The sequence below is a fragment of the Papio anubis genome, chromosome X (assembly GCF_008728515.1).
Source record: "Papio anubis isolate 15944 chromosome X, Panubis1.0, whole genome shotgun sequence".
Taxonomy (NCBI): domain Eukaryota; kingdom Metazoa; phylum Chordata; class Mammalia; order Primates; family Cercopithecidae; genus Papio; species Papio anubis.
In genome coordinates this window covers 123598799-123620209 of record NC_044996.1, presented here as the reverse complement: position 1 = coordinate 123620209, position 21411 = coordinate 123598799, and the positions used below count along the sequence as shown (strand labels likewise).

General features: G+C 39.7%; 2 protein-coding genes across 6 annotated transcripts in view; both read left to right on the top strand.

Moving 5' to 3' along the window:
* The first annotated feature begins 260 nt into the window (after positions 1-260).
* The window catches only part of MBTPS2 (membrane bound transcription factor peptidase, site 2), a 58998-nt gene continuing 37847 nt past the window's right edge, over positions 261-21411 (top strand). For all 5 annotated transcript variants that reach the window (XR_641847.3, XR_002519634.2, XM_009197329.4 and 2 more), the window contains exons 1-5: positions 261-533; positions 3903-4051; positions 6226-6442; positions 12580-12683; positions 14728-14855. Coding sequence is in view for 3 of the 5 variants with exons in the window: in XM_009197329.4 (XP_009195593.1) it covers positions 459-533; positions 3903-4051; positions 6226-6442; positions 12580-12683; positions 14728-14855 (673 nt within the window). In the remaining 2 variants the exon portion in view is untranslated. The remainder of the gene's footprint in view (positions 534-3902; positions 4052-6225; positions 6443-12579; positions 12684-14727; positions 14856-21411) is intronic.
* Positions 14778-20381, top strand: YY2 (YY2 transcription factor). The gene is made up of 2 exons (XM_009197327.4): positions 14778-14855; positions 18220-20381. The coding sequence occupies exon 2, from the start codon at positions 18290-18292 to the stop codon at positions 19412-19414; it is 1125 nt and encodes a 374-aa protein (XP_009195591.1). The 5' UTR covers positions 14778-14855; positions 18220-18289; the 3' UTR covers positions 19415-20381.

The window sequence follows — 21411 nt, the reverse complement described above, 5'->3', positions numbered from 1 at the left end:
TAAAAAGGATAATCTACATAATTAAATCTGCATATGTATGACAGGGTCGGGTAGGGAGAGACGATTACTTTAGACGACCCCAAATCCTCATAGGTTAAAAGAAACAGCAAACTCCTGATCAGAACTGGCGAAAATGGAGAGTAGACAGCAGGGAGGGCCAAAGCCTAAGAAATCGCTACAAGACTAGACGCCGAGTTCGAACTACTGTCAGGACGGCGGCGCCCGAGCGCCCACAAAAATAAACCCCCGCGCCATTTCCGGTACTAGCAAATCCTCCTGTATGTCCCCACTGGAAGAGTCCGGTGGGAAACTGTGCCACCGCAGGGAAGGAGCCGGCGGTAGCTTGGTTCCTGAGCGGATGCTGGGGCTGTAAGGCGCGCGCGGTCAGCTGTTTGCGGTGCAGGGAGGAGGACGCCGGGGCTCGCCTTCCCTCCTCTGCCGCCGCCGCCGCCGCCGCCATGATTCCGGTGTCGTTGGTGGTGGTGGTGGTGGGTGGCTGGACTGTCGTCTACCTGACCGACTTGGTGCTGAAGGTGAGGGCCTTGGGCCTAAGGTCCAAGCCCGCGGTGCCCATGGCCGGAGCGCGAGGCCTTCTTTTCTCTTCCCCTGCCTCGCGCCTCCCGGGCTGGACGGTGCCCACGTGCGACAGTCCGCGTGGTGGATCGGCCCGGTGGAGTAAATAAAGCATTGCCGGCCGCGGGAGGGGTGTGGCGGCCTGCGCGGCTGCCACCGTCGCAGTGCGGGACAGTGCAGGCCCTTCAGCCTTCGGGTCCTGCCTGGGAGGCGCCAGTGGTGGGATCGGGAGGGCCGGGGCCCTGCCAGACCCAGCCGCTGCAGTGCAGCAGGGAGGAAAAGAAAACGTCTGCTTAGTAAAGACAGTGCTTTCCCTTACTGTTTTTAAGGTCAAGACGCTCTAGAGACTCAGATATTGGAATGAATCTAAATCAAGTCGTGATTTAGATCAGTAGTCTCAAATTTTTAAATGCATATGATCGTCTGCTGTTGCGGTCAAAATGCAGATTCTGATTCAGCAGGTCTGCGGCAAGGCCTAAAATTCTGCATTTCTAACCACTTCCCAAGTGCTGCTGATACTGCCAGATCACAGAGTGTACTTCAGAGTAGCACACTCAAATAGCAAGGATTTACATAACCAGTTTCTGACTACTTGAATTCTGACTTGCATCCTGCACCCCACTTCTTCACACTAACCAGATACCTGGGTGCACGGTCCATTTTCCAGTTATTTGAGAAGGGTAGCAGAAAATCAGAAAGAGTTGTCTGACCACATGCTTCAGGCAAGCTTTTGAAATTGAGTATTGGGGGGGTAGGGGATGGGGGAGAGTAATTGTGTATGTGGAATAAGATCATATAAATTCTCAAATGTTTAATACAAATTCCAGTTATGAATAGCAAAACCTTCATGTTATGAATACCATTTAAAATAGAAAACCATAGTATTGCGTGTTTTAGCTTTAACAATAAAATGAAATGAGACTTTTCCTTCTTTCTATCATTTAAACTCGTAAAGTGCAGGAGGTTATATAGTGTAGTCCTTAGATCCAGGGCTGGGCTTCTAGCCAATGTGACCTTGGGAAAATTGCTATCTGTGCCTTGGTTTCTCGTCTTTAAATAGAGATAATAGTAAGGATCTCCTAAGATTATAGAGAGAATTACATTAGTGTATCCACATAAAGTCTCGCTCCTCAACTTGAGGTTCAAGGACCAGTAGCACTTGCATCATTTGGGAGCTTGTTAGAAATGCAGAATCCCAGGCCTCACCCCGACCTAGGGAATCAGAATCTGCATCTTAGCAAGATCCCAGGTGGCTCCTCTGTACCTGTTTGTGTTTGAAAAGCACTGATGTGGCCAGTCACAGTGGCTCACACCTGTAATCCCAGCACTTTGAAGGAGGCTGAGGTGGGAGGATTACCTGAGTCCAGGAGTTCGAGACCAGCCTGGGCAATATAGTGAGACTTTATCTCTACAGAAAATTTAAAAGCTAGCCAACCATGGTGGTGCATGCCTGTAGTCCCAGCTACTCTGGAGGCTGAGGTAGGAGGATTGCTTGAGTCTGAGAGTCAGGGGTTACAGTGAACCAAGATCGTGCCACTGCACTTTGGCCTGGGTGACAGAGCAAGACCCTGTCTCAAAAAAAAAGAAAAAGCACTGATTTAAAGTACTTGGCATAGTGGTTAACATGTCATAAGCAATACGGGCCACAGTGATTTTGTTGTTTGAAAAAGCCACATGAGCCAGGTATGGTGGTGCAGCCTGTAGTCTCAGCTACTTGGGAAGAAGAGGCGGGAGGATAGCTTGAGGCCAGGAGTTCCAGGCCAGCCTGAGTAACATAGTAAGACACACACACAAAGCCACATGATTTCTTCATGTTGCATATGTGGAAAAAAAAATTCTAAAATAAAAAGAACTTTTACAGCCCCTAGTCACGAGTGAGGTGACCAAGATGTCACTGGTTTCAGTGACAACCCCTAGCTCCTTAAGAGTGCACCATCCTCTGAGCAAAATACCTAACACCCACTCAGAATATCTGCCTGGGAAATGGAGAGACCTCAACTTTTAGGAGCCTGCACCTTTAGTTTCTCTGCTTCCAGCTTGGTCTGCTGATCCATCCTCGGTTTTTCTAGGATTTCTGCATAGACATCTGTTGGAGAAGTGTGTCATTCCTTTTCCAAGTCTTGGAAAACAAGCAGACTTAAAATTTAACTACCGGAAGACTGGGAGCAGATAACATTACAGATCCAAAGCAAACAGCTACCTATATTTAGACTATGATCATTTTTTAAGACTATGATAGGGCTAAGATTTCCTTCTTGGACAGATAAGTTTCTCACATGGGTGGGCATCAATATGACAATACTTACTGTACTTACTGTAACTGAGTCAGGTATATAACACAGACTTATGTCATCCAAAATCGTATATTAGTCAAGGACTTCAAACTTCCCTAAAGGTAAAACTCTTGTTGGGGCTGTGTATAAGCAGCTATTCCCACAACCCCAGAGAATTTAAGGGACATTACTAAGCCCAAGATGGTTTTAGATAAGTTTTTTACTTTTTACATGATCAAAGTTGGCCTAACTTCTTAGGGTTGTTGCTCAGAAGAAGAAAGCAAGCCCTGATTGCAACTGTTCCTTCTCTTGGATTGGTTGGGGTTTTTTTTTTTTCAATTATAACACAAGGCTTCTAGACCAGTGCTGTCCAATATGGCAGCTATTAGCTACATGTGGTTATTGAGCCTTTTGATCAGAGCTAGTCCAAACTGAGATGTGCTGTAGGTATAAAGTTTATGTTGAAATTCAACGAATTAGTACCCCCCAAAAAGTAAAGTATCTCAACAATAGTATATGTTGATTACATGTTGAAATATCTTGGATTTTGGGGTAAAAGTATATAAAAATTAATATTTAAAATTTGGCTGTTAGAAAATTTAAAGTTATATATGTGGCTTACCTTTGTGGCTCACATTATATTTCTATTGGACAACACTGTTCTAAGCAGGGGTCAGCAAACTTTTTGTAAAGGGCTTGGTAGTAAGTATTTTAGGCTTTTTGGGCCACACAGGGTCTCTGTCGCATATTTTTGGTTTTTATTGTATTTTTATAATCCCTTAAAAATGAAAACTATTCTTAGCTCACAAGTTGTGTGAAAACAGTCTGTAGTTTGGATTTGGCCTGCTGCCCATAGTTTACCAGACCCTAATCTCAGTAGACCAGTTAGGTCTGTGACCTTTAATATTCTGAAGAATAAACATAAAGCTTCAAGATTATAAACATTTGGGCAGTCAGCATCTTGATTTCCTCTAGAAAATACTTTGTGTTATTTTCTTACACATTATAAATTGTTCTTCAAAATTGAGTGATTAAGAACTTTTCTTTCTCTCTTAGTCATCTGTCTATTTTAAACATTCTTATGAAGACTGGCTGGAAAACAACGGATTGAGCATCTCCCCTTTCCACATAAGATGGCAAACTGCTATTTTCAATCGTGCCTTTTACAGTTGGGGACGGCGGAAAGCAAGGATGCTTTATCAATGGTATTCTTCATCTTCTTTTGTTTGGTTTAAGTTAATCATTAAGTGATCACTACAGACAGCTTGTTAAATTAACTATTTCCATCACTTTGCAGTTTTCTGAGTTTTAAAATATTGACAATATTAAAACTTTCTGGTTTTATATAACCTTATGGGATCGTATCATTGGGGCTTGCATACATTAAAAATCGAGGCATTTATGGCAATTTATGATTAGGGGCTTTATAATGATCTCTGGGACACCCAAGATACTGGCAGGTTCTGTAGATGAGCGAATGTGAGGGTCAGGGGTGGCATGGTCTAAATTTCTTTTTGTTAAAAATTTAGCCCCAAATGGATTAGAGCTAAATGTAAACAATCAGATCATCAGAGTTAGCAGAAAATGCAATAGCAGATCAAAGCATACAAAGTGGAAAAAAGGATATAATAAAGATAAGAACAGAAATCAGTGAAATAGAAAATACACAATAGAGAAAATCAGCAAAGCCAAAAGTTGGTTCTTTGAAAATATTAATTGGGCCAGGTGCAGTGGCTCACACCTGTAATCCCAGCACTTTGGAAGGCCAAGGCAGGTGGATTGCTTGAGGCCAGGAGTTCAAGACCAGCCTGGCCAACATGGTGAAACCCTGTCTCTACTAAAAATACAAAAATTGCTGGGCATGGTGGCATACGTCTGTGGTCCCAGCTACTCGGGAGGCCAAGGCACAAGAATTACTTGAACTCAGGAGGCAGAGGTTGGCAGAGAGCCAAGATCACACCACTGCACTACAGCCTGTGTGACAGAGCAAGACCCTGTCTTAAATAAATAAATAAATAGAAAATATTAATTGATAAATCCCTACCATGACTGATGAAGAAAAAAGAAACATAAGTAATTAAAAATGAGAATTGAGGCCAGGCACAGTATTCCATGCTTCAGCCCAGGAGTTCGAGACCAGCCTGGGTAACATGGTGAAACCCCATCTCTACAAAAAATATAAAACTTAGCCAGGCGTGGTGGCTTGGGTCTGTAGTCCCAGCTACTTGGGAGCTAGTTGGGCCCATCTCTACAAAATATAAAACTTAGCCAGGCGTGGTGGCTTAGGTCTGTAGTCCCAGCTACTTGGGAGCTAGTTGGGAAGATCACCTGAGCCCTGGGAGGTCAAGGTTGCAATGAGCTGTGACCATGCCACTGCACTCTAGCCTGGGTGACAGAGACCCTGTCTCAAAATGAAAAATCGGAATTGAAAAGAGGACATTACTACAGATTCTATAGACATTAAGAACATAGTAAGACTGCCGGGCGTGGTGGCTCCATGCCTGTAATCCCAACACTTTGGGGGCGGCGGGTGGATCCACGGGTCAGGAGATCCCGAGAGACCATCCTGGCTAACACGGTGAAACCCGTCTCTACTAAAAATACAAAAATGAGCGAGGGTATGAGTCAGTGAGCGCCTGTAGTCCCAGCTACTCGGGGAGGCTGGGGCAGGAGAATAGCATGAACCCAGGGAGCCGAGGCTTACAGTGAGCCAAGATCTTGCCACTCCAGCCTGGGTGACAAAAACAAGACTACCGTTTCAAAAAAAAAAAAAAAAAAAAGAACATAGTAAGACTATTAAGAAAATTCTATGCCTATAAATTTGATGGTTTTAATGAAGTAAACAAGTTCCTTGAAAAACACAACTTATCAAAGTTAGAAAACATGGCAGATTATCTCCACTATAGAAGGGTAGCTTCTAATTATTAAAACAATAGAAAAAAGAAACTATTATTAAATTGTGCCATGTTAATATTTAAGCTCATTTTATCACAAAGTAAAGCTGAAATACAATGCAGACAATAGAAGAGGTAGATGAAAAAGGATGGATGTCTATAATGTCAAAAGGGCTTTCATAACGATATAAGGACAAGATCAAAACAACGTTATGTAAATGAGCAAGTGCATGAGAGGAAACAAACTTTTTCATTGGGAATGATATTCAGATTCTTTAGTTATCAGAGAATTATAAATTATAAAACTGCTTAAACTAAGCTCATGCTTCAGTCAAATATTTGAAGTTCATGTAGGAAAAAGAGGCAGAGTTATTGAAATTTTTTAGCCATTATTTTAAAGCTATGAAATGTGGCTGGTCAGTGAGTTTGCTAGTCCATGAATTGAGAGAAATTGTAAAATAACATGATTTTTTTCCTTTTGACAGGTTCAATTTTGGAATGGTGTTTGGTGTAATTGCCATGTTTAGCTCATTTTTTCTCCTTGGAAAAACGCTGATGCAGACTTTGGCACAAATGATGGCTGACTCTCCCTCTTCTTATTCTTCCTCCTCTTCCTCTTCCTCCTCTTCTTCCTCTTCCTCTTCTTCATCATCTTCCTCTTCCTCCTCCTCGCTTCACAATGAACAGGTGTTACAAGTTGTGGTAAGTATCGTCTTTTTGCTTTAAATAACTCGAAATAGAGATGCAAGATACCACTTCTGACCTAGTGTAACTCCTATCCATAATATAAATATGGAAATAAATTAAAAGTCTAATAATTTTCAAATTACCTGCTTACACAAAAAAATTAATAAGAATACAGCAAGGAATTGTTGAAATATTTGGTAGTAGCTTAGTATTAATGGTAATAGAGAACAAATGAACCATCGTTAAGACTGTCAGCAATTACACAGATATGTGACTGAATGTCTTTTTAAGATGTTAAATGATTGTTACTTTCAAAGAATAAGCATGCTGATGTAAGATCTCTATAATGTATAAGTAAATTGCATTCCAATTCTATGCAAAGTGTTTCCCTTTGCTTTTCATGGCCTTCAGAGCCTAACCAATAATATCCGTTTAATTAAAGATATAAGACCTTTCTGAGTCGTCACTGTGATTTCTTAATATGAAGAATAATGTGCTGAGTTGTACTCCTTTAAAACTCATGTGTAGACCTATACCTTATCATTTTATGTCTCCAAAGTTTGGAAGGGGGCTTTACATTGGCTCACTTTTATTTCACATTTTTACATTTATAGTTCCCATTTCCATGAGTCATGGATGTTGTTTTTAATCGTGTTCTTATTAATGGAGTAGACTAAGGATTAGTAACAGATTGGTTTTTTTTTTTTTTTTCCTTGTCTCTTTGTGGCCTCTACTAGGCTGGGTCACTGGGAAGATTTAGAAGTCATTTGTAGAAAACAATAATCTCTCCTATGGCCATAGATCTTTCTTAGACATTAAAAAGATTTACCAGGTGAGGCCTCAGAATAAATTATTTATTTCTTCAGCAAACATTCCCTGCCTTACAGATAAGAAAATCGAGGCACAGACATGTTAAGTCACTTGCCTGTGGTCACAACTCATAACTAGTAGATCCATCATCACTGATCTTAGAGCCTATGGACATTATGCTCTATTATTATCATTATTATTATTATTATTTGAAACGGAGTTTTGCTCTTGTTGCCCAGGCTGGAGTGCAATGTGGCACGATCTCAGCTCACCACAACCTCCACCTCCCAGGTTCGAGCTATTCTCCTGCCTCAGCCTCCCGAGTAGCTGGGATTACAGACATGCGCCACCACGCCCGGCTAATGTTGTATTTTTAACAGAGATGGGGTTTCTCCATGTTGATCAGGCTGGTCTTGAACTCCCGACCTCAGGTGATCCACCTGCTTTGACCTTCCAAAGGGCTGGGATTACAGGCATGAGCCACTGCGCCCAGCCTATGCTCTACTTTTAAGAGAGGTAGATAATTCTTCAAGGAACTATAAATAATTTTACTTACAGTTTTATACCTCTAGGTATATGGTGGGAGGATAGGTGGGACTGGAGGCAAGAGAACAGGATAGTGCAGGCAATAAGGTGGGAGATACAGATAGGGTCTAGGTTATGAAGTTTATATTTTACCTGTAGGTAGCAAGTCTATACAAAATGGACCAAAGTCATTAGACTGAAGATGTGGAGATCATTTAAGAGCAGTAATTTATTTTAGAAGTGATAAAGATCTAAAATTAGTGGCAAGGAGAATGAAGGGGATAGATTGAAGTGACCTTTTGGAGTGGAATTCTCAGACCTTGGTGATGAATTAAATGTGAGACTGGAGGGAGAAGGAAAAGTTTAGGATGACTCAGGTTACATGATTGGTTATTGTTCACCAAGAAAGAGGATGAGAGAGAAATAAGCCAGTTGGAGAAAATATGATCATTGGCTTATCTGCCTGCTAGAATTAGAATGGCAAAATGTTGTTTAGGGAAGAAATTATTTCTTCTCTTTGCCACTCAGTTTATTCATAGTGCTCACAAAAATATCAGCTCTATTAGGAGAGCCGTGCTTTGGAACCATTAAGAAGTCAGCTGCCCTCTGGAGCCCACCATGCATATTCATGTATAAGTTTAAGAATGTTATGAATCCTGACTTTGACATGAGCTCTTGTCGCTTAGGTAACATACCTTCTGTTTACCCTATAATTCCCGACAGCCTTGTTCAGTATTAATTCTCTAAACCATGGCACTCTGTGTTGTTGAAAGTATTCTGTATTCAGTATTCCGGTACATCTAATACCCTGTGTGAATCATGGCAGAGACAGATGGGCAATCGTGTACTGTTGCCAACAAATAAGACCTACCATCTGTTGGTATTATCACACATTCAAATTCTTACTTTATCTCACTCACTAGTACATGCAGAAAATAATAAAGAGAAGGAAGAAATATTAATAAAGAGAAGGAAGAAATATCCTATTGGACCAAGCTTACTGATTTATTTGAAATGAAGGTAAAGTAACCAGGATATTTTGTGATATAGAGGGTATGTATGACAATCTTAAGTATGTAAATTTAGAGAGGGTCAGAGAAAAGTGTAACACTGGAAAGATGTCTGACAACTTGGGAATGGAGCAGGTATATAAAAAGGGACATAGAAGTTCTTGAAAAAAGTTGCTCAATAGGGTCCAAGTAAAGAGAATTTCAGATAATGAACATTATAAACATATCCATTTCCTTTGACTCTTTACCTCCATATCTGGAACTCTAGCTTAAGGAAACACTCAAATACAGAAAAAATAGTATTCATTAAGCTCTTTAGCCTAACATTTATTATTATGAAGAATTAAAAGCAACCAAAATATCTGAGGAATGGTTAAATTATTGGATTGTCATTCAATTAGATATTATGCACACATTAAAAATGATTATAACTAGTTTCGGCCGGGCACGGTGGCTCACACCTGTAGTCCCAACACTTTGGGAGGCGGAGGTGGGTGGATCACCTGAGGTCAGGATTTCGAGACCAGCCTGGGAAACGTGGTGAAACTCCATCTCTACTAAAAATACAAAATTAGCTGGGTGTAGTGGCGTGTGCCTGTAGTCCCAGCTATTTGGGAGGCTGAGGCAGGAGAACTGCTTGAACCTGGGAGGTGGAGGTTGCAGTGAGCCAAGATCGCACCATTGCACTCCATCCTGGGCAACAAGAGCGAAATCCCAGCACTTTGGGAGGCCAAGGTGGGCGGATCACAAGGTCAGGAGATCGAGACCATCCTGGCTAACACAGTAAAACCCCGCCTGTACTAAAAATACAAAAAAAAATTAGCTGGGCGTGGTGGCGGGCGCCTGTAGTCCCAGCTACTCGGGAGGCTGAAGCAGGAGAATGGCGTGAACCCGGGAGGTGGAGCTTGCAGTGAGCTGAGATCGCGTCACTGCACTCCAGCCTGGGCTACAGAGCGAGACTCCGTCTCAAAAAATATATATAAATAAATAAAATAAAACAACAACAACAAAAATGATTATAACTAGTTTCATAACTGGAGAAAGGACACTTGGAATTAATGGAATTTAGAAAATGATTCAAGCAGCATTGTTTGAATCTTCAGTTACTAAAGGAGGCTTTTTAGATGAGATTTCTCTGTGTCCACAAAAATAAATTCCAGTTGAATTAAAATTAAAACTTGAAACCATAAAAGACCTTGAAAGAAAAAAGCCAGGTTATCATTTTTATGAACACAGAATGAGGAAGACATAGAGCGAATAGTAGAAACCATGAATATTTTTTATATAACAGTAACACCTTTATTTTTTATTTTTTAAATACTTTATTAGAGCAGTTTTAGATTCACAGCAAAATTAAGAAGGTACAGAGGTTTCCCCCTTACAATGATGAACAGATGTGAATATGTCATCACCACCCATAGTTTACATTAGGGTTCACTCTTGGTGTGAACCATGAATACTAATAGATTACCTAAATTTTACATATCGAAAACTAAAAACAAAGTAAAATTAAAAGGCAAACAAACTGTGGAATACATTTATGTCATGTATTACAAAGGACCAATGCTGATATTTGAAGTGATCTTACAGATCAGTAAGAAAAAGATGAATACTTTAGGAGAAAACAAGTCAGGTCATCAGTAGGCAGCTCACAGAAAGGCCAAAAAAAAGTCAAAAGTACAGAGAAAGTTCAGCTTTACAAATGGTCAAAGAAATGTAAATCACATTGCAGATTTGAATAAAATGAGCTTGCCCAACGTTATGGAAGGGTCTGCTTTTAGAGTACAATTTGATGATATGTATCAAAATCTTTTAAATTTTGTGTAATAATAGCATTTACTACCCTCTCTGTGAGGCATAACATTAAACATTGGACAAAGATTAGCTCATCTAATCCTCAAAATTACCCTTTTGTGCAAATGTGGTTATTTCCATTTTAATGATGAGAAAATAGAAATGTTGGAGGAATAATGCCAACTTTCCTGAGGTCATTTAGCTAGTTCACAGATAGAGACAGGACCTCAAACCCATAATATGTCTCAAGAGCCCAATCCCTTAGCAACTATGCTCATCTAAGAATTTCTTCCTCCAAAATATTTAGGTGTGTGTATCCGAATATCTTCATCACATTATTTATAAGAGCAGAAACTTTTAAAACAATTAAATGCCCAACAGTTTATTCCATAGAACACAGTGTAGCTATTAAAAATCATATTGAAATAGAAAAGACTCGGCCGGGCGCGGTGGCTCAAGCCTGTAATCCCAGAACTTTGGGAGGCCGAGACGGGCGGATCACGAGGTCAGGAGATCGAGACCATCCTGGCTAACACGGTGAAACCCCGTCTCTACTAAAAAATACAAAAAACTAGCCGGGCGAAGTGGCGGGTGCCTGTAGTCCCAGCTACTCGGGAGGCTGAGGCAGGAGAATGGCGTGAACCCGAGAGGAGGAGCTTGCAGTGAGCTGAGATCCGGCCACTGCACTCCGGCCTGGGTGATAGAGCAAGACTCCGTCTCAAAAAAAAAAAAAAAAAAAAAAAAAAAAAAAAGAAATAGAAAAGACTCATGGGAAGATGTCTGTGATACTGTTAAATGAAGGGGCAAATTTCAAAACCAGATTTATAATAAAAGTATAGTTTTTAAATATATGTGTACAGGAAAAGACTAGAAGGACACACATCAGAATGATTCAGAATGGTTTTGTATGTGTATGTATGTTTGGGGAGCAGAATTTTAGGCTTCTGTTTAGCTTTGAATTTTGCAGTTTTCCTGCTTTAAACATATTTTTTATAATTAATATAATAATTATAAAAGAAAGCAGAAATTTCCTCCAGAATGATACCTTTTAGGTTCCAACTCCTGGACTGTAAGAAATAGATTCTCAGTATGTAAATGGTATTCCTGAGCCTGGTGTGTCCCACTTAGCCTAATTTATTGTCTCTCTTTAACAGATGACATAACTTGGGAGTGATTACTTATGAGAATATATCTTTGCTATCTAAAAAAAATTGCTGTGCAGCTCTTATCTTCCCTTGTGTATGCAATAATACATAACTGCACATTTTAGGAGCACATGATTGTAAGACAACTCCTGCTTCAAATGTTTGTAACATGTCTATATGTTCCAAATGCCTTAATTTCGACATTAAATTTCAATTTTAATGTATTTGTGTATCTTTCACACTATTTTTCTGACCAACATAGTAGCCCAACTGATGGAATAGAAGGGTATGGTGCTCCCACACTGATCAGGATCCCTATTAGAACAGTTTTCATTACCAACTCACCTATAACTTGAGGATATTAAAATGAAACTCGCTGATTAATAATATGGGGTTCCTATATTAATCAACACAAGTACTTGGAACCTTGCAATAACATTTCAGAGGAAGGTCTAGGAATTTTAACAACCATTCCCAAATCAGGCATCCAGCCTTTGAGGGTGGGTCAGCTGCTGCCTGCTTCACTGTCACCCTGCATTCCTTGGCACTTTGCTGGGCTCCCTCATTCTTTCCCATGGTGAAGACTCCAGGAAGCTAAAGTTTGAACTGTTTAACCTGGTGTTTCCCATTCTCTTTAGATTGGTTTTGTGCTTGTTCCAGAGAAACTGGCTAGTTCGAAAAATGAAATAGTGTTTTTGCTTTTTATTATGATAGAAATGGAGAAGTGAACCATTGTCATATTACTTTTAGTTTGCAGAACATTCAGCTTGAAGGTTTAATACAGAATGAACATCATGTATCTTAGTGCCCAAGTGGGACTCCCCTGCACCCCCACTGATAATTGCTGCCATATTGTGTCTATGAACAGGTTCCTGGTATAAATTTACCCGTCAATCAACTGACCTATTTCTTCGCGGCAGTTCTCATTAGTGGTGTTGTACATGAAATTGGACATGGGATAGCAGCTATTAGGTAATGATATTTACCTTTTTCTTCATACTACATGCAAAAAAAAGCTTTTCATTTAGGAGGATTTATTACTAAAATCTGCTACATTTGATACTTCACTATTTTTCTTTCTGTGCCTATTTCCTAGTGCATAGCCATCATTTGTTACTTTGAGGAAGCTTCTTTTTTTATAGAGAAGATTAATATGTTGATGAATATGCTCTGTTAGCCACGGGCATATCTGTAATCAGGGTCTTTCTATCCTTTGCCTTTGCCAGCGTGGTTATCCTCATGATGCCTCAAAGATTTTTTTTACCAAATCCTGAAAGCCAATCTTTCTGTTCATCATTGAGTCAGAATGATAACCACTGTACTCAAAACCCACTCACCTTAGAACTTTATTTGACTTAGCAGCTGAAATAATTTCCTGCTTCTGCTTATGTCCTCTGCTGGCTAGAGCAAAAAAACTGAAAGCACTGAGTTTAACAAATATCATAGTCTATCTGGAAACCCAAGTGGAAGACAAGCCTGTAATCCCAGCACTTTGGGAGGCCGAGACGGGCGGATCACGAGGTCAGGAGATCGAGACCATCCTGGCTAACACAGTGAAACTCCGTCTCTACTAAAAAAAATACAAAAAAACTAGCCGGGCGATGTGGCGGGCGCCTGTAGTCCCAGCTACTCGGGAGGCTGAAGCGCAGGAGAATGGCGTGAACACCAGGGAGAGCGGACAAGAAAGGAAACCATCACAAAAAAAAAAAAAAAAAAAAAAAAAAAAAAAAAAGATGAGACCTGGGACTAGCTTTGAGTATCACGCTCTGTTCTTGGTCTTGGCTTCCCAAATGTATCACTGTAACTATACCTAAGCATTTAGAATCCTATAACGCATACAAAATCATGATGGGGAGAGGGCCACGTCACAACTCCCCTGCTACCTCCATTGCTAATTACTGCCATAATTAGCAAGCATGCTAATAGGAATGTGTTTTATCCTTTTGGCGTGTGGACCAGAGAAAAGGCTAAAAACCTCTGTTTTGGAAGAGAAGGTGTAATCACTTCTTATTACTTTCCAGTTGTTTATGAACAAGAGTCTATTTATTGGCAATAAATCCTCATCTTGACAGAGCATATACTATTACACAGGTGTGCACAATAGTGGCTTAAAGTGGTGGCTGCTGGGTTTCTTTTTCTTTTTAAATCTCCTTCACCTCTGCTTCCATGTTTTTAGCTTTGCAGCCTTTAGGATTTTACCTACAGACACATCGTTAATAACAGCTTAACAATTTACAGTATGTTTGTAAAAATAACTTGGGTAATTTTTTTTTAAATCCCAACTGCCAAGAAAAAAAATGAACTGTACAGCTGTCTTATATATTTAGTATTAAGCAACAGCACAATATATTTAGGTGATACTTTTTTCTAGGGGGCCTGGTTGGTTTTATGAGACTTAAATATTAATTTTTGGAAAATGAAGTGATAAAAAAATGGTTCTTTTTTTTTTTTTAATATGGAGAGCAAAACCTGCTGAAAAAACTGGTTCTCTTAAGGACAATCTGAGCATTATGCATGTTTAAACATACTTACTTAATGTTAGCTCGATAGGAATACACCTAGATAGATCTCTACCATTATTTATAATTGCTAAGACAAATACAAGTTATTAGATAATTTACTTGAATTATATAGTCTCCTGTGTCCTTCTCTGATAATAGTTCAGAGTAAACCATAAAAATGTTTTTCATTTAGTTTCTCATAAAAGCCATTTCTGTATATATGTGACTAACTTCAATTATTTGCTCAACACATTGGTTTCTAAAAATTTTGAAGTGATGTCTATTTCAGTATGCCCTATGTTACAAAATTCAATTTCACAGATAACCAAATCTGTACATTATTATAAAATTAAGATTATATATAGTATAGATATAATTTTTTGGCTGTTCAGAGGGACTTTTTGTTTTTTAAGCAAGAATTCAAATTACAGGGAAAAGTTTTAAGATTATGTATACTATTAATTTGATAAATATAATAATATTAGTAAACTCCTTTTTCTTATGTGATTTCTTAGGGAACAAGTCCGATTTAATGGCTTTGGGATTTTTCTCTTCATTATTTATCCTGGAGCATTTGTTGATCTGTTCACCACTCATTTGCAACTTATATCACCAGTCCAGCAGCTAAGGATATTTTGTGCAGGTAACAGACTTAATTTTGTTTTAATATTCATCTGTGCTTTTAGTTTCGATTTTCTATGGTAAGTGGTTTTTGGAAAATATATCACAAATGACAATACGTTATCTTTTGGTTAATAACTTCAGTTTATAAGACCCCCTCAAAAGTAGAGGAGTAAAATAATTTACATTCCAGTTTCTTCCTTAAAACCAACTAAAAACAACATAAATTAATTTTTAAAAATTTAAAAACAGAAGAAAACTTTGTTTTGTCCACAACATGAACTCACAAACTATGAAGAATGTCAACTCAGCTGAAATAGAATGAAATTTGCATCAAATCAAGGGAGAACATGAAGAATTGACTAAGAGATAAATCAAAAGTATCCAGGAATGGAGAAGAAGGGTTATGAAAGGATGGGTAGTGAACTCTAGCACTGTCAGAGTTCAGAGAAACAGAATCCCTTGGAGATGGAACTGCAGTTCCAGCTGAGTAAAACTGACATAAGACAAATTCATCACAACCCTGCATCACTTTTAATGGAATAACTGAGGCTAAGCAAGTGTGGAATTAGAATTCTCAAACTAACAACAACAAAAAAAAATTGAAGGTGGGAAAAACAAAAACAGAAAATGTAAATACTAATTTCCTCAACTTCATAGTGGAGAGGACATCTGCCTGAACTTGATAAATCAAGAAATAGAGGCTTGAGTAAGATTGTAAATGTAAACAAGATCTAAAAACACACATAAACTTTTCGAGTTATCACAGTGAAAGCATGAAACACAGACCAAAGAAAACAGACCCTATATCAAAAGATAAACCATGGTAATGAATTTAAGACCAAAACACATTTATTTTGTCAATAAACATAAATGAAATAAGCTCACCTACTGAAAGAAAGATGCCCTTAGTTTGTATTTAAAACATGTCTCAAATGTGTGATGTACAAAATAAATCTGTCTAAAAATTACTCAAAAATATTGAAAGTAAAATGATGAGCAGAACATAACATGCAAATGGGGACAGAAAATAGGACCAAAAGCATTATGTCAGACATTGGGGGCCATTTAACAATAATAAGGAATATAAGCCACAATGAAAATACAACATTTGTGAATCTTACTGTATCAAGTAACAAACCATCAGAGCAAAACAAAAATGGGAAAAGTATAAGAAGAAACAGAAAGGTAATAAAAAGACTCACCTTTTAATACATGGCAGATAAGTATAAAAAAGTTAGGCTAAGGTAAAAATAGGTATGTCAAGCTCTATTCCATGAACACAGAAGACAATATTTTTTTTCAAATGCCCATGGGACTTAAAGTCTCAGTAAATTCCCAAGAGAAGACTAGCAAACTAAGTAAAAACTACCTGAAATTTAGAAATTTATCTTAATCACATCTTGGATCAATTTAATTCAAACCTGTGATTTCAGTAGATTTAAAAATTATGATGATGAAATCATTTTGCTGAGATAATGTTTAAAGTTTTGCTAAAAGAAAAATGCACTGCCTTAGGCAGTTATGCAATTACAAATGGAAATAGATCAGTTAAGTATTCAACCTAAGTGAGAAAAGAACTGTAAAATAATTAAGAAATGATGACATAATTAGTAAGGATATAGGCAGAAAATAATAAATTAGAAAAAACAAAACTAGATCTGTTAAATCCAAGAGCTCTTAAAAAAAAAAAAAAAACAGGTCAAACAATGAGAAAAAGCACCTAAAGACAATTAGCAATCAGATTGTGGAATGACAATTGATAACAGAGAAAATAAAAACAATTATAAGTATTCTTTGCTTATCTCCACAAAAAATTTCAAAAACCTATATAAATATAAGAAAATAAAAATAGCTGAAATTAACCCAAGAGGCAATCAAAAAAATCTAAATAGGCAAATAATTATAATGGGAGAAATTCAGAAAGTTGATAAAGAATGCCCTTTCTTTTGAGATGGAGTCTTGCTGTGTTGCCCAGGCTGGAGTGCAGTGGCGTGATCTAGGCTCACTGCAGCCTCCACCTCCCAGGTTGAAGCAATTCTCCTGCCTCTGCCTCCCGAGTAGCTAGGATTACAGGCACGAGCCACCATGCCCAGCTAATTTTTATATTTTTAGTAGAGACGGGTTTTGTCATGTTGGCCAGGATGGTCTCGAACTCCTGTCCTCCTGCCTCAGCCTCCCAAAGTGCTGGGATTACAGGTGTGGGATTATTGCACCTAGCCAAGAATGCCCTTTACTATGTGGAATTCTTTCATACCTTGAATGAAAAACTTTTCTTTTAAATTCAAATTTACTATAAACTTTCCAGATCACATAGAGAAGGAAACTAAGATTTTTTTCTTAAAGCCAAATACAACACTGATTAGAACATCTGGTGAAGCACAAAACAACCTACAGACACATGACCTATCAAGAATACACTGGTGGCTGAAATCTGTTTGAATGTGATAAATATTATTTGCCACTAGGGAAAAAAAATTCATCTCAGAAGATATTGAGACAGTCTTTAACAAAATTCAACATCCATTAATACTTTAAAAAATCCTGGCCAGGTGCGGTGGCTCACGCCTGTAATCCCAGCATTTTGGGAGGCCGAGGCGGGTGGATCACAAGGTCAGGACATCCGAGACCATTCTGGCTAACACGGTGAAACCCCATCTCTACTAAAAATATGGAAAAAAAAAAAAAAAAAAAGCCGGGTGTGGTGGCGGGCGACTGTAATCCCAGCTACTCTGGAGACTGAAACAGGAGAATCGCTCGAACCCAGGAGGCGGAGGTTGCAGTGAGCCAAGATCGCACGCCACTGCACTCCAGCCTGGGCGACAGAGCGAGACTCCGTCTCCAAAAATAAAAAATCCTTAGTAAAAGTAGGAATAGCTGCATACATCATAATAGCACAAAACTTAGCACTCCTATTAAAGGACAAGACAAATTTTACTATCAACTATTACTGATATTAAATGTCGTGTTAGTGCAATTAAATAAGAAAAGCATAAAAGGAGTAGGCTTTTTTGGCAGATACTGTTATATGGGATGGAAAGGAGGGGAAGACATGAAAATCAACTGAAATGAAATACATAAAAAATCAGTAAAGAGCCTGTTTACGAAATATTCGAAAAACAATACCTGGGCGGGGCTGCAGGGCGGCGCACGTGAGTACGTGGGCATGTGCGTGGGTACGCGGGCATGTGCGTGTGTACGTGGGCACGTGCACGTGGGCACGTGCACGTGCTTTTGGGGCCGCCAGACGCGCCAGTTGCCTAGGCGCATGCGTCTGGTATCCCAGAAGCGCCTGCGCCTTCCGCCTCAGCCGCTCGTGCTTTCCTCAGGCTCGCGCCTTCCCCAGACTGGGTGCCTTTCTCTGCAGCTCGCGCCTTTCTCTGCAGCTCCCACCTCACTCCCCTCAGCGTTCTTTTTCCCACGGTCTTCCTGTTGCTGCTAACCTAACTCTCAGCCATGGCCTCCAACGAAGATTTCTACATTACACAAGACCCGGAGATCCCGGCAGATATTGTGGGGCTCCAGGACATCAATGTGGAGCCCCTTCCTATGGTGGACATTCCGATGGAAAGCATCCAGTACGAGGATGTCGATGGCAATTGGATCTATGGTGGCCACAACCATCCTCCTCTGATCGCGCTGCAGCCGCTCTTCATGAACACGGGCTACGGCGACCACGACCAGGAAATGCTCATGGTGCAGACACAAGAGGAAGTGGTGGGCTATTACGGCTCAGACAACCTGCTAGGCAACGACTTGGAGGACCAGTTGGCCATCCCGGATAGCACTGAAGACGAGCACTTCCAGCTGACCCTGGCCTCTCTGTCAGCCTCGGCGGCATCGACATCAACCCAGAGCCGCAGCAAAAAGCGCAGCAAAAAGCCCAGCAAAACGCCCAGCAGCAAGAGTGCCACCAGCGCTGAGGCCACGCCGGCGGGCAGCAGCTCCAACGAGGGCAGGAGGAAGTGGGAGCAGAAGCAAGTGCAGATCAAAACGCTCGAGGGTGAGTTTTCCGTGACTGTGTGGTCCCCTAACGATAACAGTGACCAAGGGGCAGTGGGCGAAGGCCAGGCTGAAAACCCCCCTGATTATTCCGAGTACTTGAAAGGGAAGAAACTTCCTCCTGAGGGATTACCAGGCGTTGATCTCTCAGATCCTAAACAGCTGGCAGAATTTACTAAAATGAAGCCCAAAAGGTCCAAAGGAGAACTTCCCAAAACAGTCCCTTGCTCTCATAGTGGCTGCGAAAAGATGTTCAGGGATTACGCCGCCATGAGAAAACATCTCCACATCCACGGGCCCAGAGTCCACGTATGTGCAGAATGTGGCAAAGCTTTCATTGAGAGCTCAAAGCTGAAACGACACCACCTGGTTCACACCGGCGAGAAGCCCTTCCAGTGCACATTCGAAGGCTGCGGGAAACGCTTTTCCCTTGATTTCAATTTGCGCACACACTTGCGCATCCACACCGGCGATAAGCCCTTCGTGTGCCCCTTCGATATCTGCAATAGGAAGTTCGCTCAGTCAACCAACCTGAAAACCCACATCTTAACCCATGTGAAGAGCAAAAACAGCCCGTGAAAAGGAGAAGACCCCTCTCAGACTTGGGAAGTATCTTCCAGGACTGCGGTAGGGAATAAATATGCCTCTCAAAGCTTTGTATGTTGTTTCTGAGAGTTTTAAAAAACTGAATCCTACACATCTAAGGTTCGTGTTTTGTTAGAGTAGTAGAAGTACAGTTTAAAAGTTTTTTTAAAAGTAAACCTTGACGTAAGATAATAGTGCTAAGATGCCATAGCTTGTTCTGTAACAGCGTTTTTGTAAAGTTTGGTCCCAACAGGAGAAAAGTTCGTAGACTTCACATCAAGAGACGGTTCTTACAAACTGTGTTTAAAATGGGACTTTTCACATTCTTAGAAATAGGAAGTTCATTTATTGTTTAAAATGCTTTTTAAAAACTTGTAAAAAATTCAAAATGTTCATGTTTATACTTTTAGGAATATGCTTAATAAGTCTATGTATGGTTTTTCTGGAGGTTGATAACTTTGGGAAAGATTTACTTTAAAAGAGTGAACAATTATATGCATACGCGAAGTATTTTCCTGCTTAAAAAAGTTATATCGGTGCTATTTGTTTTAATTTTGGTTGTATTCTTGGATGTTAACACATCTTGCATTTTAGCTGTATTAGGTTATGTAGTATTGATATTAGGTGATTTAATAGTACTAGTTTAAACCTATTTTAGTCATTTTATTTTCCCCAAAATACTACCAGATGCTGTTTAGTGTAATTTCTCTGCCTTTTCAGTTAAAGCAGTGCTCAGTTGTAGAATATATTGTGTGTATGTTGACTTTAACACTTAAGAAGTACATTCTGTGTAATAGAAAAAGCAACTTCTTTCTAAAGAAGGAAGAAAGTAATTTGCCTATATCAATACAGAAGCTAGAACTAAAGGAAAGGGGGAGGGTGCTACTGGCATCTGGTGGGTGGAGGGAGATCAGGAATGCCACTAAACATCCTACAATGCACAGACAGCCCCACAAAACAAATAATTGTTTGGCCAAAATGCCAATAGTGTCTGGTGCAGGGGCTCACACCGTAATCTCAACACTTTGGGAGGCCGAGGTGGGTGGATCGCTTGAGCTCAGGAGTTGAACATCAGCCTGAGCAACATGGCAAAACCCGGTCTCTACCAAAAATACAAAAATTAGCTGAGTGTGGGGCACACACCTGTGGTCCTAGCTACTCAGGAGACTGAGATGGGAGGATCACTGGAGCTGGAGTAGTTGAGGCTGCGGTGAGCCGTGATCGAGCCACTGCACTCCAGCCTGGGTGACAGAGTAAGACCTTGTCTCAAAAAACGGGGGGTGGCAGGGGGACTGGGCATGGGGCTCCTGCCTGTAATCCCAGCACTTTGAGAGACTGAGGCAGGTGGATCACTTAAGGTCAGGAGTTTAAGACCAGCCTGTCCAACATGGTGAAACCACCCCCCAGCTACTAAAAATACAAAAATTAGCTATAGACTTCACATCAAGAGACGGTTCTTACAAACTGTGTTTAAAATGGGACTTTTCACATTCTTAGAAATAGGATGTTCATTTATTGTTTATAATGTTTTTTAAAAAATTGTAAAAAAATTCAAAATGTTCATGTTTATACTTTTAGGAATATGCATAAGTCTATGTATGGTTTTTCTGGAGGTTGATAACTGGGAAAGATTTACTTTAGAAGAGTGAACAATTATATGCATACGCGAAGTATTTTCCTGCTTTAAAAAAGTTATATCGGTGCTATTTGTTTTAATTTTGGTTGTATTCTTGGATGTTAACACATCTTGCATTTTAGCTGTATTAGGTTATGTAGTATTGATATTAGGTGATTAACAGTACTAGTTTAAACCTATTTTAGTCATTTTATTTTCCCCAAAATACTACCAGATGCTGTTGTTTAGTGTAATTTCTTTGCCTGTTCAGTTAAAGTAGTGCTCAGTTGTAGAATATATTGTGTATATGTTGACTTTAACACTTAAGAAGTACATCTTGTGTAATAGAAAAAGCAAAATAAAATACCTCTTCTAA

Bases quoted from the DNA above. Each gene is read 5' to 3' on its own strand.
- YY2 (XM_009197327.4), top strand. From the start codon at position 18,290: ATGGCCTCCAACGAAGATTTCTACATTACACAAGACCCGGAGATCCCG.